Here is a 27,300-nt window from a genome sequence, read left to right as displayed (position 1 = left end):
AAAATCCACTGGGATTACACATAGCACACATGTTCATGCACGCACACACACACAGTACAAATGAGGAAACTGATGCTTAGAAGAACTTGAACAGAACCACACAGCCAGCAAATGGCAGAACCAGGATTAAGAACAGCCAGGTCTGCAGCTCCTAAGACCCTTTCCTCCATGAAAGCTCTGTAGTGAAAGGAAGAAATGGATGCTTTCTGAGAGGGTGGTGTCACCTAGGCCTGGTGCAAGCACAAGGAAAGGACCAGCACCCCAGGCACACATATTTGCTGGGGAACACCCGTGTTTTGGAAGATGGGATCTGAACCGGTGCATCTATTAACTGGTATGATAAACATATCACTAAGACACCCAGAACTAAAGACAGGCTCACTCATTTATTAGCTGAGTGATTCTGAGCACATTACTTGACTGTGTGCCTCAGCTTTCTCCTCTGTAAACTAGGGATAGTCAAATTCAATATAGTGCATGTGTATATGCTAAATCACTTCAGCAGTGTCTGACTCTTTTGCAAACCATGGACTGTAGCCCAACAGGCTCCTCTGTCCATGGAATTTCCCAGGCAAGAATATTAGAGTGCATAGCCACTCCCTTCTCCAGGGGATCCTCCTGACCTAGAGATTGAACCTGGTCTCCTGAACCGCCAGTGGATTCTTTACCACTGAGCCACCAGGAAATCCATCAGTATAGTGAGGATTGAATTATTTACTATGTAGTCAGTGCTCAGAACCAAGTGAGGCACACAACAGCATTATATGCTCTGTTCATGTTGTTATTGTTATTTAAAATGTACTTTTCTTTCAAATCAACATTTTGGCAGGAATCAAGGGAAACAAAAGAGTGGGTGGGTAGCCATACTGGTTTCACCATTTTATCCCATTTACATCTACCTTTATCATGGGGTTGATGGTAGCACAGATAATTGACAGAAAATGCAGATCAGGCCTGATTCCAAATTTTGCACTTACTATAAAAGCCCATTTCAACAACCAGTTCTATTGTAAACACTTGCAAATGTCAAAATTGCGAATTGCACGAATTATCTGCAACACTGGAAAATTACAGCTGAAAACACTGCAATCACTGTACAAGCGTTGGATTCAACACCTGAATTGATCGCTTGGCTGTGATGCCAGGGAGGAGGATATCAAACCCAGGGCAGCCTGACCATGGAGAGTTGGACTTCAGGAAGTAATGATACACCCCAGACCCTGCTCACTTAGTTCTGATCCCTTTCAAAGGTGGAAGGGGATAATTAAATGCAGTTTAGGCCAATGTTGCTCTCAAAACAGTGACTCTAAAATTAAAGGATGTGATTGGGTTTCTCTTACAAATAAAGTCCAATATCCTTGGTTGGCATTCAAGGCCTTTCCCAGAGATGTACTTATGTGCCTGGGGTTCACTTGAAACCATAATAGTCTACATCCCACCGTGATCTCTCTAGGTGCCTTGCTCTCCTGCTCTGCACGGAGTGTCCTTCTCTTGGGCCCTTCTCCACCTGTCAAAGTTGTAAGCAGCTTCCAGGTGATGTCACCTCTAAGCACTTGGTCACCGCCCCAGGGAGTATGAGATCCTTCTCAGGGCCTTTATTCTCTATGAAGGCACATGCTACATTGCTTTGTCATTTCATGTTTTTCTTCATCCCTAACTTTATTGTATGTCCTCGGTAAGTGGTTTCTGAATAAATGGATGGATGGGTGGATGGACAGATGGGTGGATGGGTGGGTAGGTAGATGGCTGAACGGATGGATGGATGGGTGGGTGGGTGGGTAGATGAATAGGTAGGTGGATGGATGAGTGGATGGATGGATGGGTGGGTGGGTGGATGGATGGATGGATGGGTAAATAGATAGGTGGATGGATGCATGGATGGGTGGTTAGGTGGATGGGTAAATGGATGGATGGCTGGATGGGTGGGTAGATGAATAGATGAGTGGATGGATGGATGGATAGATGGCTAATTGGATAGGAGAAAGGAAAATGTTATTTTTTCTTTTAAAATGTGTTATTGGAATATCCACATCTACTCAGGCATTTAAAAAAATAATGGTGAGAAAAAATTCTTACTGAGAGCAAGTGAGGAAAAAATTTATATGAAACACTTGACATATATGTTTCATATATTTCATTTATATGAAACACTTGACAGTTCTACACTAGAACTGTAGGAGAAAAGGTTCTGTCAATAGGATTTGTTGGTATGTGAAAATTTGTCTGCTTGTGGGCGAGGACTAGAAGTGATAACATGAAAGTGAAAACTGATCCATTAGGCTGAAGAGTACTGGGATTTTTAATTAAAACAGTCTGGGATGTTGTTCCATCATCTATTGGGTCTTTCTTAAGGGGTGAGTTCACGCCTCTCTCTGGTCCATCAGCTCTGGGGACAGTAGCTCAGCCAGTGGTGGTGCTCTAGGAATAATGACCTACAAGCCTGCATCTGGTGGACATTGTCTTAAAGATGCTCTTTCAATAAATATGCTATTTGTATTAACATCCTGAGGGACACGAAAGAGTCTAGATTTTATGGTGGTAGAACACCAAGGCCATTTCTGTTTTTAAGATTCCAATGGGAAGATTGGTATAACTGACATCATAGCAAGGGAAATGGAGCAAGAAGATCACTGACCTGTCCTGGGATGGAAAGTGTGCTCTGCTCAGAATTTCCGGGAGTATGCATGGCAGTGAGAGGAGTAGGCCAGGGATGGGTCATCTCCTGATGAGGAAAAACAAAGCAACTTTATTCGCAGGAACTTCAAAAAATGAAACACTTTCTTGGCACTAAACATGGTAGGCCCTTTCTATATACTTACTGACTTAATTGGCTTAAATTTTTTCAGGGGAACTTAAAGTCATTTGGTCCATTCCCCTGCTCCACACTGCCGCTTAAAGCCTATCTTTGAGACAAAGGGCCATTCCACATCCACTTGTACATTGCCAGTGATGGGGAGCTCACTACTGTTCAAAGCAGCCAGTCTCATGTTCAGACAGCCTGATCACACTATTCTTTCCAGCCGGGAACTAAAAATCTGTCTCCTGAGAAGTTCTACCTCGGGATTGCCCTTTGGAGCCACACAGAACACATCATTTCTTCTTTCTCCTGACAAGCTGTTGGAAGACAGCTTGGTGCCATCTTTTCTCCAGTTGGAGACATTGGAAACTTGTTCATTCATTGATAGGGAACCTTCAACTTCTCTTCTAATGCCTGAATTCTACATTCTGTCAACTATCTCAGGTGCTCCCAGGAGGGACTCAGGACTGCCTGGGGCTCTTCTGACTCGTGGTCTCCTGTTTCAGATGTGATCTTCCAGCTCAGAGAAGGGCAGCACGATCACCACCCTCATCCTGGATGCTCTGACACTCATTTCTCTTGATGTTAGTGACAAGTTTAGGACCATGCTATTGACACAGTGTGTTTGTGAGCTGAAGTCTTAATGTTGGCACGGCCCCTGCCAGCACTCTCCACTAGCAGAGAGGGTACCTCCTCAGTTCTTTTAGACACTCGCTTTGAAAAGAGGTGCTGTTCAAATCTTGCTGGAGTCTTAGGACTCATGGTACTTTCCCCGAATAGTGAGGATAATTAAATCACAAGCTCGATATCCCAGGAGAGATGACAAAGTTTGTGAAGCTGGACGGTGCCAGCCTATGCTGGATTCATCAAACATTTTGGTATATGGACATTAAATCTAAAAATCAATGTAACGATGGAAATAAAGGCAAACTTGGGAGGAGGGGATCAAAGTTTATGAAAGGCCTTTTTAATGAGTCAGTTACATAATACTTTTCCCCAATCTTTATGGGTAACATAATTAGTCATTTCAAAGGTAATATTAATAAGAACTCTCAGGTAGCACTAAACCATGTTTTTTTTCCCCCTTCTATAATTATCCAGTTCAAAAAGAGTCTTTGATGTCTGAAGAGCTGTAATGCAAGGAGATACTTCACAGATTCATTCACAGTGGAACCGCTGAAGCAGAATTTGTAAGTATGATTCAGAGGAGCCCTGACACAGATTGGATTCTACCTGGCACTATTTAAAAGGAGGTGGTAAGTACATTAAAAATGCATACCAGATTTAGAGGGGATGCTTAACCTACTTAAAAGATAGACTATTTCCAAGTGTTTTCGAGTTGTGCATTTGTATGCAGTTGATAACATTCATGACAAATGCTACTTATGTATTCATCAAAACTGGTCCAAAGTAACTATACACGACAACAGCTTCAAGCTGAATTCTAGTTACTCTGTGTCTTTAAAATACACAATGATGTCTTTGAAAATTTAGATAGTGTTTCCTGAGTAAGACTGGTCTTCTCCAATATTAGTCTCATAATTTAAAAGACACAGGTCCTACTGAGACAGTAAGCCCCAGCTTGGGATAAGAGTATTGTTTCTTCAGCAACCGGGGAGAAAGCTTTGATCAATGAGAAACTTAGTTATCCATCCCTTTACACCACTGGCTTTAGAGGGTTTATTCAAAGGTATTTCAGACACCTAGATGGATGACCCACTTCTTGAAGGTGTACCTTCTCCCTCAGGTCTGCTATATTTACTTAGTGGCAGAATTTGATCCTGAATTACTGTTGGAGTGTATTTCTCTGCTGGCCAATCCACATGAAGCTACATATACTTGCACATTTTCAATGACGACTGAGTCACTGAAATCGTGAGCTTTCATGAAACGGCAAGCTGGCTCCATGGTACCATCGATGCATTTGATTACGACAGGGAGGAGGCAGCTTAAAGAAATATAATTTCCTGAAAGACTATCTTCAGCAAGGAACCTTGGCACAAGCTCTTCTGCTTCTCAAAATGAGTTAGACCTAGAACGTGTGCGAAGCTCACAGCAGGTTTTTCATTGTTATTCTTTTCATTCACACTTGAAGGATATTAATCTATTTTTATGGTCTTGTTATTCCCAAGATAAGAACATACACACCCCCTCATCCAACTGTAGTAATCTGCCTGTTCTTCACGTGGGAATGATCACCTGCTCCAAAGTGTTTGCCAAAGCTTTGACAACATGCTCCAGGGATGAGCACCTGTACTCAATACCAAGCATCACTGCTCCATTAACCACAAAAATTACATACATACACACACACACACACACACACACACACACACACACACATGTGAGATTGGTCTGAAACTCCATCTCTGGGCTCCTTTGATCCTCCCTGAGAAAGATAAAGCAGGGATTCATCCCTGCACTAGGCCATCAATGTAGTGGAGGTTCTGAGAGTTGGGGCCTCACACTGACCAGAAGTGATTGCTGGGGACCAGGTCCATGGCACACACTCTTTCCAAGACACTAGATGCATCTCCCCTTTGTGAGGTCAACTTTGGTTTATGGAGAAAGGACTAAGCAAGCAATGCTGTTTTATTTTTTAGTACTCTACAAGCAATAGGGAATTCTATGCAATTTCTAAAAATAAGGCAGATGCTTACCCTCCTGTGATCTGAAGACTCCCTAGTCAAACCCAGAAGAAATCAGAAAAAGGCCCATTTTCCACTAGCAATTATTTTCCAACCAGATCCTCCAGCACTAGGACTTGAGCAAATCCAAAACAGCTTGTGGGGAGCCTTGCTTTGCCGGACTTAGAAACAGAAGCTGGGTGCCCCACTCTCCGAGGGGCAGAAATAGTCAGAATTCCAGACCCTGCTGGTCTCAGTTATGTCCCAGATTCATCCAACACACAGCTGGCTGTTTTTTCAAGTGTCTACTATGTTGGCCAAGCCTTATCTCATTCACCTTTCTATCTCTAGTGCCTAGTACATAGTAACTGGCTATTGTGAGATATTATTATTAGTCTCTGAAGTTTCTATGTGTGAATTATCATTATTATTAACAATAACAAAAATATCAGGATTTACCTAGCCATTACAGTGTGCCAAAGCTCCTTTCTCCTGGGTCCTGGTGTGTACAAGGTTGTTTTGTGCCCTTCATGGCAAATAGATGGGGAATGGAAACAGTGACAGACTTTATTTTCTTGGGCTCCAAAATCACTGCAGATGGTGACTGCAGCCAAGAAATTAAAAGATGCTTGCTCCTTGGAAGAAAAGCTATGGCCAAACTAGACAGCATATTAAAAAGCAGAGAGATTACTTTGCTGACAAAGGTTGGTCTAGTCAAAACTATGGTTTTTCCAATAGTCATGTATGGATGTGAGAGTTGGACCATAAAGAAAGTTGAGTGCCAAAGAATTGACACTTTTGAACTGTGGTGTTGGAGAAGGCTCTGGAGAGTCCCTTGGATTGCAAGGAGATCAAACCAGTCCATCCTAAAGGAAATCAGTCCTGAATATTCATTGGAAGGACTGATGCTGAAGCTCCAATACTTTGGCCACCTGATGTGAAGACCTGACTCATTAGAAAAGACCCTGATGCTGGGAAAGACTGAAGGCAGGAGGACAAGGGGATCACAGAGGACTACGAGATAGTTGGATGGCATCACTGACTCAATGAACATCAGTTTGAGCAAGCTCCAGGAGATGGTGAAGGACATGGAAGCCTGGCATGCTGCAGTCCATGGGGTGGCAAAGAGTTGGACAGGACTGAGCAACTGAATAACCACAACAAGTATGTCAGGCACTTAGTTCCCACAGTTGGCCTTTCTGTACCATAAACTATAGAGGCAGTGATTAGCATCACATTCATTGGGCAGGTGAGGAAACAGATGCAAAGAATTCCCTTTGATGGATTCCCTGCCTTTTGTTCTACTAACTTATACTCTTATGTACCAGTCACCAGGATCCAGAAAGCATTAAAAGTCAAAGTTCTTCCACAAAGAGGTCACTCTGCTTGACATACTAAGCTGTCAGAGAAGAGTTCGCTGTGTGAGGTCCTGGGAAAGGCTCTGGGGAGTGCAAGTGAAGGCAAGGGGAGCAGTGTGTGTGCACGTACATGTGTGTCTCAGTTCAGTTCAGTCGCTCAGTCATGTCCGACTCTTTGTGTCTCATGTGTGTCTATGTGTGTGTAAATAATGACAATAATGATGATGACTTACATTGGGGCTTTGGTTGAAATGAATGCTTTCAGAAAAATTATCTCATTCAATCAGTAACTTAAACATATAGAATGCCTGCTTATCAAAATTGCAGGTGACAGTAAACTGTGAGCATTCAAAACTCAGAAAGATTCTGCAAAACTGGCCTGAAGCTGATGAGATGAATTTTAACAGAGGTAGATGAAAACTGCAATTATATTTCACAAACCAAGTATAAAACTGTAAAATGAGAAAGACTTGGCTGTAATTCATGGGCTAAAACCCCAAATATTTTAGTTTACCCTTAAGTCAATTTGAGGGATTTGGCAGTCAAAAGAACCAATGCCAGCTCAGGTGATATGTAGGTTAGCATGATGCCCATAATGTGGAAGGTAACTGTTGGTTATACCATAACAGTACATTGTACAAGACAGAGTTTACCATCCTAGATGCGCCATAACAGCAGGGGCACTGGAATACTGCAAGCTCTTAAAAGGGACCATCAGAGCTTTGAAAGCTCATCACATTTATGAATGTCCTTCAAGAGAATGAGGAAAGTTTAGTCTACAGGAAAGGGAAGTTGAGAGAAGGTCTGAGTGGTGCATTCAGATACCTGAAGCGTGGTCACACAGAAGAGATCTGGAACCCACTCTGTGGACCAAGAGGTTAGGACCAGCCCTATGGATCGAAGTTACCAGGGAAATAATTTTAGCTGTAACTAAGGAAGAATTTCCAATCAGGTGAGCTTGCCAACCACAGAGCCTACTGCTTCAGAAAGCAATGAGTGACTCATCTCTAAAGGCAAGACAGTCCCTGCCTAGGGTACCAGAAAAGGGATTCCTAGAAAGTTGGGGGGCCGGGCGGGGTTCATGGACTAACTGCATTGCTTTATATAATTGTGGGATTCTATTTTTTCTCTCTGTAAAAGCAATGATATTGATGAGATGATACAAAACTGAATCTGGAGCAGTAGGATCTTTTACATGACATGTAAACATGACTGACCAAACTGGCTAAGGAAATTCATCACGGTCTTGGGGGCGGTGGGTAAGTGCTGGGGGAGCCTACTATCTCACAGTGAGACAGCGAACAACCCAATTCATCTGATTATTTGCTCAGCTCTAGGGAAGTCCGGAGACGGCAATGGCACCCCACTCCAGTACTCTTGCCTTGAAAATCCCATGGATGGAGGAGTCTGGTAGGCTTCAGTCCATGGGGTCGCTAAGAATCAGACACGACTGAGCGACTTCACTTTCATTTTTCACTTTCATGCACTGGAAAAGGAAATGGCAACACACTCCAGTATTCTTGCCTGGAGAATCCCAGGGACAGGGGAGCCTGGTGGACTGGGGTCGCACAGAGTCGGACACGACTGAAGTGACTTAGCAGTAGCAGTAGCAGGGAAGTCCACCACCCTTATGGCAGAAAGTGAAGATGAACTAAAAAGCCTCTTGATGAAAGTGAAAGAGGAGAGTGAAAAAGTTGGCTTAAAGCTCAACATTCAGAAAACTAAGATCATGGCATCCGGTCCCATCACTTCATGGGAAGTAGATAGGGAGACAGTGGAAACAGTGTCAAGATTTTATTTTTTGGGGCTCCAAAATCACTGCAGATGGTGACTGCAGCCATGAAATGAAAAGACGCTTACTCCTTGGAAGGAAAATTATGACCAACCTAGATAGCATATTAAAAAGCAGAGACATTACTTTGCCAACAAAGGTCCATCTAGTCAAGGCTATGATTTTCCCAGTGGTCATGTATGGATGTGAGAGTTGGACTGTGAGGAAAGTTGAGCGCCAAAAAATTGATGCTTTTGAACTATGGTGTTGGAGAAGACTCTTGAGAGTCCCTTGGACTGCAAGGAGATCCAACCAGTCCATCCTAAAGGAGATCAGTCCTGGGTGTTCATTGGAAGGACTGATGCTGAAGCTGAAACTCCAATACTTTGGCCACCTGATGTGAAGAGCTGACTCATTGGAAAAGACCCTGATGCTGGGAGGGACTAGGGGCAGGAGGAGAAGGGGACGACAGAGGATGAGATGGCTGGATGGCATCACCAACTCGATGGGCATCAGTTTGAGTGAACTCCGGGAGTTGGTGATGGACAGGGAGGCCTGGCATGCTGCAGTTCATGGGGTCGCAAAGAGTAGGACATGACTGAGCGACTGAACTGAACTGAACTGAACTGAGGCAAGTCCAACAATGGTGGAACCATAGACTTTCCTGGGCTTCATAACTAACACTCCTACCAAACCTCTCCTGTAGTCTCAAAACCCTGTTCCACTTAATTTAATGAATATTCTTCTGTTTGGAATGCTCTTAAGACAGCCTCCTGAGCTTGTATCTCTGATGTCTATGCAAGTTATGGTCAGGAAGAAGTAGAAAATCAACTGTTACATTAAACAACTTCCCAACCATGAGCTAACACACAAAATGCAATCCACTAGGAAAACAAACAAACACAAAAAGGCTAATTCTTTTTAAAGTTTCTAACTGTAAGATATGATTTCACTGACATGGTATAAAAACTCTGACAATATTCCTTCAAATAAATAATTGACTGTTTTATTCAAAACTCTTTAGTACTGGCAGTTGTCTCAGGGAATCTGGAAATCTTTTTCATCGGCCCTAGGAGTGTACATGCAAAACATCTAGCTCACACAGGCTGCCTTTGTCCTAGCAGCCCTCAAACCAGGGTTCCACTAAAAAAGAGCCTGCTTCTAATTTACAATTGGGGAGCGGTCATCAGTGACCCCACAGCTTCACCATGTGCTCATTCAATCAATCAATTCATCTTCTTGCCATTGCCAGATGCAATCAATTCCATTTCATCTGCTGAATACAATGGGGATGTGGATGGCCATAGGCAGGGCCTATACATGCAAATTCTTTTGGACCAGTTACTCCTCAGGCACTCCACATTTAAATGCTACAAAGAAACACCACCAAAGGCAGCAAAAGGGGGCAAGACCACCATAGTGACATACTGGGCAGAGTTCAACCAGATCCATCAAATTCTGCATATTTTAGCAAGTGCAACCTGAGGCCACAGCCCATGCAACTAATTGGATGAGCCCCCAACAGATGATTGCTTTGAAAATATTAATCCTTATCAGGACATTTGTCTCAGTCAGTTGAACCCATCAGAACAGAAAATGGGCCACCCCACTAGGAAATGTGGTTAGATCGAAATTGCCTTCTTTGGTAAAGTCAGTATTAGCACTAATTCAAGAGTAAGAAATGTAAGAACTGACCATCGAGAAATGTTTTGGGAAGATCAGAGGAAGGAAACCTTGGTGGAGAGCTTTTGCTCAAGAGTCCAGTGCAGGGATTAGAGGAATCTATATTACCCAAAGGCCATTTCTTAGCTTTTTTTTCACCCATGAACCTGTTTTTCTCATTTGTAAGCTAACTTGGAAATTTGTAAGCTACTCTTTTCAAAACTATTTTTTAACCTCATTGTCAAGTGTTTAGCTCTTCTTTTTCAAATTATTTTACCAAGTGACCATCATTTAAAATATACTGGTTTGATTGTGTCTATGTGTGTATATCCATCCTGCTGCAGATGACATTATTTCATTCTTTTTTTTATGATTGAGTAGTATTTCATTATGCATGTGTGTGTATACATACATATATATATATATATATATGCAAATTTTCTTTATACATGCCTCCAACCCTGGACATTTAAGTTGCTTCCATCTCCTGCCTATCTTAATAGTGCTGCAATGAATATTGGGGTCTATGTATATTTTCAAATTATGGTTTTGTCCAGATATATGCCTAGGAGTGGGATTGCTGAATCATATAGTAACTCTATTACCTTTTTAAGGTATTTTCATACTGTTCCCCATAATGGCTGCACCTAATTACATTCCCTTTACTCCTACATTCTCTCCAGCATTTATTATTTGTAGACTTTTTGATCATGGCCATTCTGACCGGTATGAGGTGATACTCATTGTTGTTTTGATTTGCATTTCTCTAATAATAAGCAATGTTCAGCATCTTTTCATGTGCCTATTGGCCATCTGCATGTCTTCTTTGAAGAAATGTCTATTTAGATCTTCTGTCCATTTTTTGATTGGGTTATTTTTTAATATTAAGCTGTTTGGAGATTAATCCATAGTTGATTGCATCATTCACAAATATTTTCTCCCATTCTGTATGTTGTCTTTTTGTTTTGTTTATGGAATACTACTCATCCATAAAAAAGAATGAAATAATGCCATTTGCAGCAACATGGATAGACCTAGAAATTATCATACTAGGTGAAGTGAGTCAGACATATTAAAGACAAATATCATATGACATCACTTATATTTGGAAACTTAAAAAATGATACAAATAAACTAATTTACAAAATGGAAACAGACTCTCAGACATAGAAAACAAACTTACGGTTACCAAAGGGGAAAGGTTGGGCAAGGGATAAATTAGGTATTTGGGAGTAACATATACTCAACAACAAACTTTGGAAAATTCTGAAAGAGATGGGAATACCAGACCACCTGACCTGCCTCCTGAGAAATCCGTATGCAGGTCAAGAAGCAACATTAGAACTGGACATGGAACAATGGACTGGTTCCAAATTGGGAAAGGAGTACGTCAGGGCTGTATATTGTTACTTTGCTTATTTAACTTATATGCAGAGTACATCATGTGAAAAGCCAGGCTGGATGAAGCACAAGATGGAATCAAGATTTCTGGGGAAATATCAATAACCTCAGATACACAGATGACACCACCCTTATGGCAGAAAGTGAAGAGGAACTAAAGAGCCTCTTGATGAAAGTGAGGAGAGTGAAAAAGCTGGCTTAAAACTCAAGATTCAGAAAACTAAGATCATGCCATCCAGACCCATCACTTTATGGCAAATAGATAGGAAAACAATGGAAACAGTGACAGACTTTATTTTCTTGGGCTCCAAAATCACTGCAGATGGTGGCTGCAGCCATGAAATTAAAAGACACTTTTTCCTTGGAAGAAAAGCTATGACAAACGTAGACAGTGTATTAAAAAGCAGAGACATTACTTTGCCAACAAAGGTCCGTCTAGTCAAAGCTATGATTTTTCCAGTAGTCATGTATGGATGTGAGAGTTGGACCATAAAGAAGGCTAAGCGCTGAAGAATTGATGTGTTCAAACTGTGGTGGTGGAGGAGAGTCCCTTGGACTGCAAGGAGATCAAACTAGTCAGTCCTAAAGGAAATCAGTCCTGAATATTCATTGGAAGGACTGATGCTGAAGCTGAAGCTGAAGCTCCAACACTTTGGCCACCTGATACCAAGACCTGACTCATTAGAAAAGACCCTGATGCTAGGAAAGACTGAAGGAGGAGAAGGGGATGACAGAGGACGGGATGGTTGGATAGCATCACCAACTCAATGGACATAAATTTTAGCGAATTCCAGGAGATGGTGAAAGACAAGGAAGCCTGGTGTGCTGCAAAGCTTGGTGTGCTCTTTAGATAAACAACAAGGATCTACTGAATAGTACAGGGAATTATATTCAGTATATTGTAATAACCAGTAATGGAAATAATCTGAAAAAAGAATATATATATGCATATATACATGTATATATATATATATGTATTTTTATATATAAATATATATAACTGAATCACTTTGCTATACACATGAAAGTAATACAACATTGTAAATAAATTATGCTTCAATAAAAAATAAATTTAAATATACTGGCTTGAAACAATTTCCCAGGCTTTCCTAATGTTACAAACTTTTTTTTTGTCTTTTTTTTCAGAGCCACTTTACTAGGTGGAATGGCATACTATATCCTCATAGCATGAGATATTTCTTTATGGTTAGCCTCCAATTTGCACCTTCCCTCGCTTCTCCCCTAGCACCATCCTGAATGATCTACATTTTATTTCATTCATTCTAAAAACATCTAGCAGAGTGTCTACTCTCTAGGCTTCTCTGATGGCTGGGCAGCTAGAGCTAGACAAGGTCCAGGCTCAGCGTGTGCATGGACTCTTGATAGTTAGAATCTTTATAATCAGAATCAGTGTAAGATAATGACAATTATTAGTTATCATTCAAAGTGAAAGTGTGTTAGCTGCTCAGTTGTGTCTGACCCTTTGCGACCCCATGCACTATAGCCCACCAAGCTCCTCTGTCTGTGGATCTCCAAGCAAGAATACTGGAGTGGAGAATTCCCTTCTCCATTCCCTTCTCCCCATTCCCTCTCCACATTTCCTTCTCCAGGCCATCTTTCCAACCCAGGGATCGAACTCCAGTCTCCTGCATTGCAGACAGATTCAAAAGTAGAACTAAAATTAACTTGTCAGAGTTTTTCTATTTTTTTTTTTAAGAGTAACATGCAATATGTTACCATCTTCCAAAAATTACCAAAGTGATTTTCTGATCTCTCACTGCTGGACAAAAACACAGTGTACATGCAGCAACAGAGCAGTCATTTAGAATGCCAGCTTATGCTATAAGAGAAAGGCACTGGAGAATGACAATTCCAGGCAAATGGAGACAGAAGGATAAATTTCTCTCAATCAAAGACTTACACAAGGCATTAGTATTCCATTTCTGAGGGCTGCTGTAGCTTTTCAAACATTATAGCTTTCTTTAGTTTACACTTATCATATTAAGAAAAATGATAATGAGGAGTTCATGACAACTGCTTTGAAAACGAACAAAGCTTCAGTTGCTGAGGAAAAAAGAAGTAATATCTATTTTCATGGAAAGAGGCCTCCAGTGAATGACTTGGCTGTAGCTTTGCTCTCTCATTATTTCTGAGCTCAGTAAAAATAAAGCAGCAGACCACTAACACAGCTGAAACTTCAGCCAATATGATTTGCATGAAATTGTCTATTTCAGTCTGAGAACTATAGAATTGCAGTGCCAGGGGGCCGAAAGAGAACCGGTTTGTCCCATTCACATGACATTAACTCACAAATTGATCACAAGGTGTCAGTCTAACTGAACACCACCAGGCCCAACTTCCCGCCACATACACTCCCACAATAAACAGAAAAATAAACCAACAGAGTCTTCAAACTCTTTGCAATAGCCTGAATTTAACATCAAAACCACAACTAAGCCCCAGTGAAACTGATTGAGAGAGCCCCCTTGGAATATTCCAGGCCCGAGAGGCTGAGTATTCCTGAATGCCTGGACAGCCTCTCCTCTCTCCAGATTAATTTTTTCTGCAATTACTTCAAATAATGGGAAATAAATAGCTTCTTTATTCCACATAGAAGTGCCACAAGTGAGAGTCCTATCTTTTTCTAAAGGCATGTCTGACTAATGGAGGAAGAGAACATTCTCACCTCAGTATAAAATGCACCAGGAGCAGGTGGTATGGGAGGAAAACCCTGCCCCATAGGCTTGCTATAAAGCTTAAGTCCTGTGTTCAAATCAGCTAGGAAGGTTTCTCTCTGCCTCAGGAGAAACAACCACTTGCCAAACTGCATAAGCAAGGAAAAGCTACTGACACGACACGTCTTTGGAAATCATATCACGTAGCAAAGAGATAATTCACACCAAGCATTTGCTAAGCAGAAATCCAATCCAATACTTGCATTTCACACCCTAGTCATTTTTTTAAAAATAAAAAGTTAACAATTGCACTTGAAGTCTATCATCAAAGTGTCTTTTATTAAGTGTTTCCCACTGAACTCTTTGAGGCGTCCACACCTGTACTCTCATTTGTTCACCACGAGGAGGGGATGCCTAATGACACCGCAGGAATCCATTGCCCATGGATATCTCTAAATCCTCTTTAAACCTGTATGTGTTTTCCACCTAGACCGTCTCTTGGGGTCACCAGGTCGACACTTCATTCCCTGTTATAAATTTAGTAAAGCATCACAGAGAAGGTTGGAAGCTGGGAATGCCAAGCCCTTTTCCCGGAGAGGGTACAGTGAGGGAAAGTCATATTGGGCTCAAGGTAAATAAATAGCAGGTGGAGGACTCTCCCCCATAAATTGTCTCTCTTAGGCCTTGGCTTCAGACTGTGGTGTGTAATCAATTTGTATCTCTTGTCCAAAGCCGATGGTCAATGGTTTTATAGCGGGCTCTAGTCACATCTTTCTTCCCCATGCTAAGGTAGCTTGCCCCGCTCTTCCGCTTACAGCTGCTCCCCTCGCCTCTCCCTCATTTGCTTTGAGAAAGGAAAGAAATGAGCAAAATCATTTTTCAAAAGTCCTGGTCAGGAGTCTGCAAGCTACCCACAGAGACTGTTGTATGGCTGACAGAAATGAACATGGCAGGGTCTCTGGGCTAATTAAACAAATGTGACAATTTGAAAAAGCTGTGAAGTGCCTTGTGAAGCACAGAATGGTCAAAAATGAAAAAGAAAAGAGAAACTCTGCTCTGTATTGATGACATGAAAGGGGCTTACATATTTAATAACTAAGAAAACCATCACAGGGGCAATTTAAACTCCTCAGCAAAACCAGACTGGGAGTCCATGAAGGCTTGAAGCATGGAATTCATCATCACACTTGGAAAATATTTGAACTTGCTGAACAACAATAGGAAGAATCACAGTAAAATCCACTAGACTCTTCCGTGTATCTAGGGGATAGAATGAACCAAATTTCATTTACGTTATCATAGTTAATCCACTCAAGAATCTGAGGAAGGCATTTTTCTTGTTCTCACTTAACAGATCCAACTCCTGAGTCTCAGAGAAGAGGATTTGCTGGCATAGAGTCACATGACCAGCATGTGCCATGTCAAGGATCAGCATCCAGGGGTCTGGCTTTGCACACTGAACTATTTTCACCACCATCCTGCTCCACAAGGATGGGCCCTCTAAAAGGGAATGTTGTAGAATGTGCGGCAGGAACCAGGCTTTCTTAGCTTCCTGTATGCCAAGGACACCTGGGTGGTTTGAGGAGGTATCTTATAATTTTTTGGAAAGAACTGCCCTTACTCATGCCACTTTCTCAAGTCATTGTCATATGTGAGGGCTGTACAACCTGGATGGCAAGTCGAAGAAAACAAGTTCATCTCTAAGGAACCTGGATTCATTAAATGTGCCTTGTCACCAGAATACAGTGCCATCAATGGCTGTTCACAGGACTTAGACAATATCAAGATTAATAATCCAGTTCTAGGGCATTTGAATTTCATGGGCACAATAAAGGACAGAAACAGTGTGGACCTAACAGAAGCAGAAAATATTAAGAAGAGGTGGCAACAATACACAGAAGAACCATACAAAAAAGCTCTTAATGACCCAGATAGCCATAATGATGTGATCACTCACCTAGAGTCAGACATCCTGAAAAGCGAAGTCAAGTGGGCCTTAGGAAGCATCACTACAAACAAAGCTAGTGGAAGTGATGGAATTCTAGCTGAGCTATTTCAAACCCTAAAAGATGATGCTGTTAAAGTGCTGCACTCAATATGCCAGAAAATTTGGAAAGCAGCAGTGGCCAAACAGGACTGGAAAAGGTCAGTTTTCATTCCAATCCCAAAGAAAGGCAATGCCAAAAAATGTACAAACTACTGCACAATCGTACTCATCTCACATGCTAGCAAAGTAATGCTCAAAATTCTCCCAGGCTTCAACAGTATGTGAACTGAGAACTTCCAGATGTTCAACTGGATTTAGAAAAGGCAGAGGAACCAGAGATCAAATTGCCAACATCCGCTGGATCATAGAACAAGCAAGAGAATTCCAGAAAAAAAAAATAAAACATCTATTTCTGCTTCACAGGCTATGCTAAAGCCTTAGACTGTGTGGAACACAACAAACTGTGGAGAATTCTTAAAAAGATGGGAATATCAGACCACCTTACCTGCCTCCTGAGAAATCTGTATGCAGGTCAAGAAGCAACAGTTAGAACTGGACATGGCACAATGGACTGGTTCCAAATTGGGAAAGGAGTACATCAAGGCTGTATATTGTCACCCTGTTTATTTAACTTATGCAGAGTACATCATGCGAAATGCCAGGCTGGATGAAGCACAAGCTGGAATCAAGACTGCTGGGAGAAATATCAATAAACTCCAATATACAGATGACACCACCCCTATGCCAGAAAGTGAAGAGAAACTAAAGAGCTTCTTGATGAAGGTGAAAGAGAAGAGTGAGAAAGCTAGCGTAAAACTCAAGATTCAGAAAACAAAGATCATGGCATCCGGTCCCATCACTTCATGGCAAATAGACAGGGAAACAATGGAAACAGTGACAGACTTTATTTTCTTGGGCTCCAAAATCACTGCAGATGGTGACTGCAGCCATGAAATGAAAAGACGCTTACTCCTTGGAAGGAAAATTATGACCAACCTAGATAGCATATTAAAAAGCAGAGACATTACTTTACCAACAAAGGTCCATATAGTCAAAGATACGCTTTTTCCAGTAGTTATGTATGGATATGAGAGTTGGTCCATAAAGAAAGCTGAGCACTGAAGAACTGATGCTTTGAACTGTGGTGTTGGAGAAGACTCTCAAGAGTCCCTTGGACTGCAAGGAGATCAAACCAGTCCATCCTAAAGGAAATCAGTCCTGAATATTCACTGGAAGGACTGATGCTGAAGCTGAAGCTCCAATACTTTGGCCACCTGATGTGAAGAACTGACTCATTGGAAAAGACGCTGATGCTGGGAAAGATTGAGGGCAGGAGGAGAAGAGGATGGCAGAGGATGAGATGGTTGGACGACATCACCGACTCAAAGGACATAAGTTTGAGCAAGCTCTGGGAGTTGGTAATGGACAGGGAAGCCTGGCGTGCTGCAGTCCACGGGGTTGCAAAGAGTTGGACATGACTCAGCGACTGAATTAAGGGTCTCTGATGGGATTCCATCAAGTCATGGGTCATCTACAGTCTCTGGAGCTGTCCAAGTGCTGATGTGGTCCTTTCATTAAGCATGTACCTTAGATGAGTATCTCAAGAGATGGACAAGCTGGAGAGGGTAGGAAAGGGAGCATGAAAGAGAGGGAGGGAAAGGAGCGAGCCGATACGAAACAAGTTCTGGATTTTGATAGTAGTGCTTTGGGGGGGAGGGCCCTTCCAAAGGCTCCTGTGTTCTTTCCTTCCCAGAGCCTTGGGATGAAGGCAGCATCATTCCCATTGAAGTTGCTTGAGGACTGCACTGGGGCTGGGCACTTCCCTGCACTGCCCACAAAGCCAAGCATACATGCCTGAAATGTCCCTCGTCTCTCTTTGGCAAGAAACTTTGCCTTATCTCTTTCTACCCACTTAGCCTGATTTTGGTTCTTTTTTATGTAGTAGGGGCACTGCTCAGAACTAGAGTAACATTTGACCAATATATTCTACAGAAGTCTCAAGTGGAAATAAACTATTCAGATATACTCTAAACATGGCAAAAGGTACATAGTTAAAAAGGTAAAACTGGACTTGGTTTTATTTAATGGTGAGACTCAGAATGAAGACCTAAAGCAGATCTTAAGAGATAATCTAGGGACAGTTTTGTTCACCAGAACTTTCTGTAATGATGCAAACACTATTTTGTATTCTCCAATGACAACCACTGGCCACATGTGGCTTCTGAGCATGTGCAGTGTGCCTAATGGACTGAGAAACTATACTTTTATTAAAATGTAGCTAAATTTAAATAACCAACCACATGTGGCTATTAGTATACTGAACAACTCAAAACAGTCAACACTTCAATTTTACAGTTGGAAATTGTGAAGCATGTAATGGTTAAGAGACTTGCCAAGCGTCATAAAATAAGACAGTGGAAGAAGGGTCAGGAGAGCTTTGAGGTCCCTTGATGCCCAGTCCAGCGTCATTGCCACCTAGCTTTCTTCTCATTCCCAGTTCTCCCAAAGACAGGTTCTATGCAGTCTTTTACTCTGTAACACAGACCAGACTCTGACAATATAAGAGTGGAGCCTCCGTATCAGACCATTATTCACTTTTGGATAGTAAGTACTGGATGTGTGAGGCTGTGATGGGTGCCCTGCATTAAAGAACAGGAAAGAAGCTACAGAGTTTGCAGGTAGACAAGCTTTTCAGGTTTCCTCCAGTCCAAACAGGTCCTGAGAAGTTGAGAGCAAATTGAATAAAAAAACAATGGCTGTCTGACACCCAGACAGCCATGCTGCTTTTGTCTGTCCTCGTTGTAGATTGGCCTCCATTCTTTATTTTGTGATTCAGCCACTTCTAGCTAACCTAGTACCAGGAGAGAGCTGGGTGAGTCTTGGTGTTAGCATATTCATCCTCGGGATGGAGGACTTTGGGGCTCTGCTGTGTTTGACACCATTTTGGCTGTGAGGCTGAGAGTGTTTAATGGAAGTGACACAAAGGCTTCCAGCAACATGGTCGGGGAAACTCACTCTGGAGGAAAGAGCACATCTCATGGAAGCTTGTTTTTTGTGAGCACAATAATAATAAACACAGTGAATGGTACCATGTCTCCTCTCTCTGGGTATAGGAGCATATGGGGCCCCACCTTGGCCTTTCATCAATGCCTCGTTTAAAGTGATAATGCCAACATTATTGAACTTTGAAGAGCAATAGTAAAAATAGTCTCGAGCAAGGGTATTAAACAATAATTGGAAATAGAAAAACTTAGCACAAAAAGGGGGGCTAAATATATTATTTGGATAAATAAGAAATGGGGTCATTATAATGCCTAATATTTGTATAAATATTCTACTCACTAAACACTATTATCTGCTTATTAACGTAAAATATCTTCCTAGAAAATCAAATAATTATTTTATCATCTATGGGTGGAAATAACACTATGAAGTGATTTTCTCTAACCATTTATCTACAAATTTAAGTCATTCAACAAACACTGAGCACCTGTTTTATGTACTTTTTACACACCTACACTTATTACTTTTGTGTGCATATGTCTATGTGTGTGTGGGGGAGGGGATACTGGGCTAGAGCAAAGGGATAGAGAGATGAGTTTGACACTGACTTTACTCTAAGGGACTTCACATTATACCATGAGAGGCAGCTCCCCCAACACACAAAGGTGACAGATGTAGATGCAGAAAAAGTGCTGAGGGGACCCAGGAGATGAAGAGAGAGATTCCTTTCATTCAGATAGTGTTAGAGCTTCAGAGAGGAAGTGACCTCTGTGTTGGGTCTTAGGTGGTGTGAGCAGTAGTTCGTCAGGCAGACAAAAGTGGATGGGGTTCCAGGCAGAGGGAGGGGCCAACACAGAGGCCCATGGAACAGGGGGATGGCATATCTGATGAAAGGAAACAAGTCTATGGAGGATGGAGAAAAGGGAACATTACTGGGAAAAGTGACAAGAGATGAGGTAGGTCTGAATGATGCCATAAAGGATGGGCCTGGACTGCCAAGATCAGGATTTGGGAGTTTATCCTCTAGGCACTAGGGAAGCACAATATCTCTGCTTAAATACATTTGGTGACAGAGACCTCACCTCCCTTCAATCCTTAGATCCACCAGTTAGAGCAGGGAGAGGGGGAAGAGCTAACATTAACTGAGCTTCACATATATCACCTCATTCAACCCTCTCACTAATCCTGAAAATTAGGCAGCAGCATCCCAATATTGTTAATTATATTCAAGAATGCTTAAGTTACCCAAGAATGTTCAGCTGGAGAGAAGAGCCAAGCTCCACTTTCTCAACCATGATGTTTCTCTAGAACATTCTTCCTTTTATTGCTCAACTACTTATCCCCCTGTACCTGCCCCTCAGGGGTTCCATCATTTGATGTTTCCCAGTCTAAATCCAGCCTCTGAGTCTCACTTCCACATGGTAAGTCCCTTAGGCAGCTACAGTCTTCTCCCTCTTCTAGTTCAATTTCCTTGTGGTTATCTTATCTTGTCAGTGATTCTGATTGTGAATCCACTCACTATTCTGCTTAGCCTTTGCTAAATGTATTTTAGTTCAGCAGCATCCCTCTGAAAAACTTTTTAATGAAAGTAATGTAAATTACAGAAGTTGAGAAAATTTAGAAAAGAAAAAAACTCACCCAAAATCCAATCACTCTAACACAATAAGAGCTATTATGTCAGAGTTTTTATTCTTTAGTTTCTTTTATTCATAGTTTTATATATCTATAAAATTTAAGCACACAAAATGTTATATTCTCGTTATTTAACATTTAACATTATATCATAAGGTTTTTCCCATGTTATATCATCCTCAAAGCAATCTTTTTAATGGTTAATTCTTTTTCTGAGTTTATAACTCAGAATTTGCCTAACTATTCCCCTATTGTTGGATATATGGGCTTTCCTGGTGGCTCAGTGTAAAGAATCTGCCTGTCAATGCAGGAGATGTGGGTTCGATCTGATCCCTGGTCCACAAAGATCCCCTGGAGAAGGAAATGGCAATCCACTCCAGTATACTTGCCTGGGACAAAATGAGGACAGAGGCCTGGCAGGCTACAGCCCTTGGAGTCGAAAAAAGAGTTGGATGCAACTCAGCAACTAAACAACAACACATCGGATATATGGTTGGTTTGGTTTAGTCACTAAGTCATGTCTGACTCTTGCGAACCCATGGAATGTAGGCCACCAGGCTCCTCTGTCCATAGAATTTTCCAGGCAAGAATACTGGAGTGGGTTACCATTTCCTTATCCACATTGGATATATAGTAGCATTTTTTACTATTACAAATAATACTGTAATAATCATATAGTTGTTTAGGGATTTGAATTTTCCCCATGGCATACATTCCCCAAAAGGGGATGATAAATTATTAATGTCCCTCTAAAAACAAGGTGGCCAACCTAAATAAATGGGGAAGAATACCGTATTCATGAATCAAAAGGTACAAGGTAAAGATGTCAGTTCTTCCCAAATTGACCTACAGATTCTTTGTAAATGTAGACAACATGTTTCTAAATTCATATGGAAAGGAAAGGGAACTATAATAGCCAAACCATTTAAGAAAAATAACAAAATTGGAGGATTCACATTACCCTATTTTAAGAGTACATCATGAAAAATGCGGGGCTGGAGGAAGCACAAGCTGGAATCAAGATTGCTGGGAGAAATATCAAGAACCTCAGATATGCAGATGACACCACCCTTCTGGCAGAAAGTGAAGAATTAAAGAGCCTATTGATGAAAGTGAAAGAGGAGAGTGAAAAGGTTGGCTTAAAGCTCAACATTCAGAAAACTAAGATCATGGCATCCGGTCCCATCACTTCATGGCAAATAGATGGAGGAACAGTGGAAACAGTGGCTGGCTTTATTTTTCTGGGCTCCAAAATCACTGCACATGGTGATTGCAGCCATGAAATTAAAAGACGCTTACTCTTTGAAAGGAAAGTTATGACCAACCTAGATAGCATATTAAAAAGCAGAGACATTACTTTGTCAACAAAGGTCCATCTAGTCAAGGCTATGGTTTTTCCAGTGGTCATATATGGATGTGAGAGTTGGACTATGAAGAACGTTGAGTGCAGAATAATTGATGCTTTTGAACTGTGGTGTTGGAGAAGACTCTTGAGAGTCCCTTGGACTGCAAGGAGATCCAACCAGTCCATCCTAAAGGAGACCAGTCCTGGGTGTTCATTGGAAGGACTGATGTTGAAGCTGAAACTCCAATACTTTGGCCACCTGATGCGAAGAGCTGACTCATTGGAAAAGACCCTGATGCTGGGAAAGATTGAAGGCAGGAGGAGAAGGGGAAGACAGAGGATGAGATGGTTGGACAGCATCACCGACTCAATGGACATGAGTTTGGGTAGGCTCCAGGTGTTAGTGTTGGACACGGAGGCCTGGCGTGCTGCGGTTCATGGGGTCACAAAGAGTCAGACACGACTGGGTGACTGAACTGAACTGAACTGAAGACTAACTAAAAAGCTGCAATATTCAAGACATTATGGTATTGGTGAAAGGCCAGGGACATGGGCCAATAGAAGAGACCACAGAGCCTAGAAATAGATCCATATAAATAAGGTCAATCTACCTCTGACAAAAAATCAAAATCAACTCGAGTGAAAGATAGTCTTTTCAAAAAATGGTGCTATAACACAATGAACAAAATAAGATTCAACCTACACCTCACACCACATACTAACATTAATTCAAAACAGATGAAAGTCCCAGAATATTGGAAATAAAAGCACAAATAAACAAATGGGACCTAATGAAACTTAAAAGCTTTTGCACTACAAAGGAAACTATAAGTAAGGTGAAAAGACAGCCCTCAGATTGGGAGAAAATAATAGCAAACGAAGCAACAGACAAAGGATTAATCTCAAAAATATACAAGCAACTCCTGAAGCTCAATTCCAGAAAAATAAATGACCCAATCAAAAAATGTGCCAAAGAACTAAACAGACATTTCTCCAAAGAAGACATACAGATGGCTAACAAACACATGAAAAGATGCTCAACATCACTCATTATCAGAGAAATGCAAATCAAAACCACAATGAGGTACCATTACACGCCAGTCAGGATGGCTGCTATCCAAAAGTCTACAAGCAATAAATGCTGAAGAGGGTGTGGAGAAAAGGGAACCCTCTTACACTGTTGGTGGGAATGCAAACTAGTACAGCCGCTATGGAGAACAGTGTGGAGATTTCTTAAAAAACTGGAAATAGAACTGCCATATGACCCAGCAATCCCACTTCTGGGCATACACACTGAGGAAACCAGATCTGAAAGAGACACATGCACCCCAATGTTCATCGCAGCACTGTTTATAATAGCCAGGACATGGAAGCAACCTAGATGCCCATCAGCAGACGAATGGATAAGGAAGCTGTGGTACATATACACATGGAATATTACTCAGCCATTAAAAAGAATTCATTTGAATGAGTTCTAATGAGATGGATGAAACTGGAGCCCATTATACAGAGTGAAGTAAGCCAGAAAGATAAAGACCAATACAGTATACTAATGCATATATATGGAATTTAGAAAGATGGTAATGATAACCATATATGCAAAACAGAAAAAGAGACACAGATGTACAGAACAGATTTTTGGACTCTGTGGGAGAAGGCGAGGGTGCGATGTTTAGCGAGAACAGCATCGAAACATGTATATTATCTAGGGTGAAACAGATCACCAGCCCATGCTGGATGCATGAGACAAGTGCTCGGGCCTGGTGCACTGGGAAGACCCAGAGGAATCGGGTGGAGAGGGAGGTGGGAGGGGGGATCGGGATGGGGAATACATGTAACTCCATGGCTGATTCATGTCAATGTATGACAAAAACCACTACAATATTGTAAAGTAATTAGCCTCCAACTAATAAAAATAAATGGAAAAAAAACAGATAAAAGACATAAATATAAAAAATAACACTCTAAAACTCTTAGAATAAAACATGGAAGAAAATTTTTATTACCTTGGGTTAAATAACAAGTTTATAGTCTTGACACCAAAAATCACAATTCATTAAAGAAAAACATCATAAATTTGGCATCATCAAATTAAGAACTTTTGCTCTTATTTCAAAGGCCCCATCAAGGGAATGAAAAGACAAGCCACAAACTGGGGCAAATGTTTGCAAATAACATATTTGACCAAAGATTTACATCCAGAATATATAAAGAACTTCAAAATTCAGCAGAAAGATAAAAAAAAAAAAAACCTGATTTTTAAAATGAGCAAAAGATGGAGAAGGAGATGGCTACCCATTCCAGTGTTCTTGCCTGGGAAATCCCACAAACAAAGGAGCCTGATGGGCTACAATCCATGTGGTCACAAAGAGTTGACACAGCTTAGCAACTAAACAACAGCAACATAATAATAAATAATAAAAAGTAAAATAAGGAAAAAAGAAAATGATGGAACCTGTATAGGCAAATAAAGACAAAAGGCTATCAGCAGAAAAAGGGTTATGAGATGTTTTATACAAACTTCATAGTAACCACAAAACATAAATATAGAGCAGAGACATGAAGCATAAAAAAAGAGGAAACTGAAAAAAAAAAAAAAACATTGTAGAAAACCACCAAGCCAAAATGGCAGATAGAAACATACGGAAAAGTAAAAAATGGATATTTAGAACCAGAAAACAAAAGATAAAATGGCAATACCAAGTCCTTATCTATTATTCATCACTCTAAATGAAAATAAATTGAATCAAAAGATTCAGGGTGGCTGAATGGATTAAAATACAAGATCCATATGCTGTATGTTGCTTCCAGGAAACTCACTTCAGTTGTAGAGACTGTGAAGGGATGGATGATGATACTCCAAGCAAATTTCAGTCAAAAGAAAGTGGGTATAGCCATACTCATACCAGAAAAAAACAGACTTTGAGCCAAAAAAGAAACAAGAGACAAAGATGGATGGTACATAATGATAAAGTGGATAATTCGTCAAGAATACATAACAGTTATTAATATATATGCACATAGCATAGGTGTACCAAAATGTATAAAGCAATTATTAACAGTCTTAAAGGGAGATATTGACAACAACACAATAATAGTAGGGAATGTTAACATTCCACCGACATACATTAATGTATAAATCACCCAGATAGAAAGTTAACAAAGAAAATAGAGGCCATAAATGAAACATTATACCAGATGGATTTAAAAGGTTTCTACAGAATATTCCATCCAAATGTAGCAGAATATGCATTCTTCTCAAGTTCACATGGATCTTTCTCAAGGGGAGACCATATGTTGGGACACGAAACACATCTCAATATATTTAAGAAGTCTGAAATGATATCAAGCATCTCTTCTGATCACAGTGGTATGATACTAGAGATCAACTACAAGAAGAAAGATGGAAAAATCACAAATATGTTGACACTGAAAACACTCTACTGAACAACTACTGAGTCAATGAAGAAATCAAAGGAGAAATCAAAAAATACCTGAAGATAAATGAAACTGAAAATATGACATACCACAATGTATAGAATGCAGCAAAAGCAGTAAGAAGAGGGAAGTTTATAGCAATACAGGTCTACCTCAACGAACAAGGAAAATCTCAAATAAACAATCTAAACCAACCCCTAGAGGAATTAAACAATAACAAACGAGCCCACTGTCAGTAGGAAGGAATCAGTAAAGATTAGAGTGGAGATGCATGAAATAAAGACTGAAAAGACAAAAGATCAATGAAACTAACAGCTGGTTCTTCTAAAAAGATAAACTAAATTGACAAACCTTTAGCCAGACTCACTAAGAACAAAATAAAGAATGCAATGTTAAATAAAATCAGAAATGAAAGAAGAGAAAAAACACTGGATACCATAGAAATACAAAGAATTTAAGAGAATATTATGAACAGTCATATACCAGCAAATTGGACAACCTAGAAGTGATGGCTTTTCTGGTATCTCAGCTGGTAAAGAATCCACCTGCAATGCAGAAGACCCTGGTTCAATTCCTGGGTTAGGAAGATCCCCTGGAGAAAGGATAGGCTACCCACTCCAGTATTCTTGGGCTTCCCTAGTGGCTCAGATGGTAAAGAATCTGCCTGCAATGTGGGAGACCTGGGTTCATTCCCTGGGTTGGGAAGATCCCCTGGAGGAGGGCATGATAACCCACTCCAGTATTCTTCCCTGGAGAATCCCCATGGACAGAGGAGCCGGGTGGGCTATAGTCCATAGTTTCGCAGAGAGCGGGACACGACTGAGCGACTAAGACCAGCACAGAAGAGATGGATGAGTTTTTAGAATTAGACAACCTTAGAATTTGGCCAATTCTACCAAATATTCAAAAAAATTTAATACCTATCTTTCACGAACTCTTACAAAAAACTGAAGAGAAGGGAATGCTTCCTAACTCATTTTGTGAGGCCAACATTACCCTGACTCCAAAACCAGACAAACACAATACAAAAAAGAAAATTACAGGCCAGTATCTCTGAGAGCATAGATGCAAAAATCCTCAACAAAATATTAACAAACAGAATCCAACAATGCATTAAAAGGATTGTACACTATGATCAAGTGTTATTTATTCCAGGGGTGCAAGGATGTTTCAACATCCATAAATCAATCCATGTGATACCCAAATTTAGTAGTGAGCATGCTGTCGTGTATAAAGAAATACAAATAATATTATATAGTGCTATAAGCCAATGTTACCACAATAAAAATTAATTTTAAAAGTGGGCAAAAGGATTGAATGAAAAATATACAAAAATAAAAATAAGCACATGAAAGGATGCTCAACATCATTTGTCATTCGTGAAATGCAATGTAAAACCACAATGATCTGCCACTATATACCTATTTGTAAGGCTTACATAAAAAAATGACAACAAGATCAAGCAATGGTTAACAAGGATGTGAACAACTGTGTCTCATATAAACAGCCACTCTGGAATTGGTACAGCCATTCTGGTAAACAATTCAGCACTTTTTATAAGGTTAAACATGCACTTGACCCAGCAGTCCCATTCTTAGGTATAT

At 40.8% G+C, this 27,300-nt stretch overlaps 1 protein-coding gene across 11 annotated transcripts in view; it reads right to left on the bottom strand.

The window, feature by feature from the left end:
• AFF2 (AF4/FMR2 family member 2) overlaps nt 1-27,300 on the bottom strand; it is a 528,226-nt gene that overhangs the window by 169,150 nt on the left and 331,776 nt on the right. For 8 of the 11 annotated variants that reach the window (XM_043895846.1, XM_043895850.1, XM_043895847.1 and 5 more), the window contains one exon: nt 2,636-2,722. The exons of the other annotated variants lie outside the window; for them this stretch is intronic. In XM_043895846.1, the coding sequence (XP_043751781.1) occupies nt 2,636-2,722 (87 nt within the window). The remainder of the gene's footprint in view (nt 1-2,635; nt 2,723-27,300) is intronic. 11 annotated transcript variants of the gene reach the window in all.

This window comes from Cervus elaphus, chromosome X (genome assembly GCF_910594005.1).
Source record: "Cervus elaphus chromosome X, mCerEla1.1, whole genome shotgun sequence".
Taxonomy (NCBI): Eukaryota; Metazoa; Chordata; class Mammalia; order Artiodactyla; family Cervidae; genus Cervus; species Cervus elaphus.
This window is presented reverse-complemented; position numbering and strand designations above follow the sequence as displayed.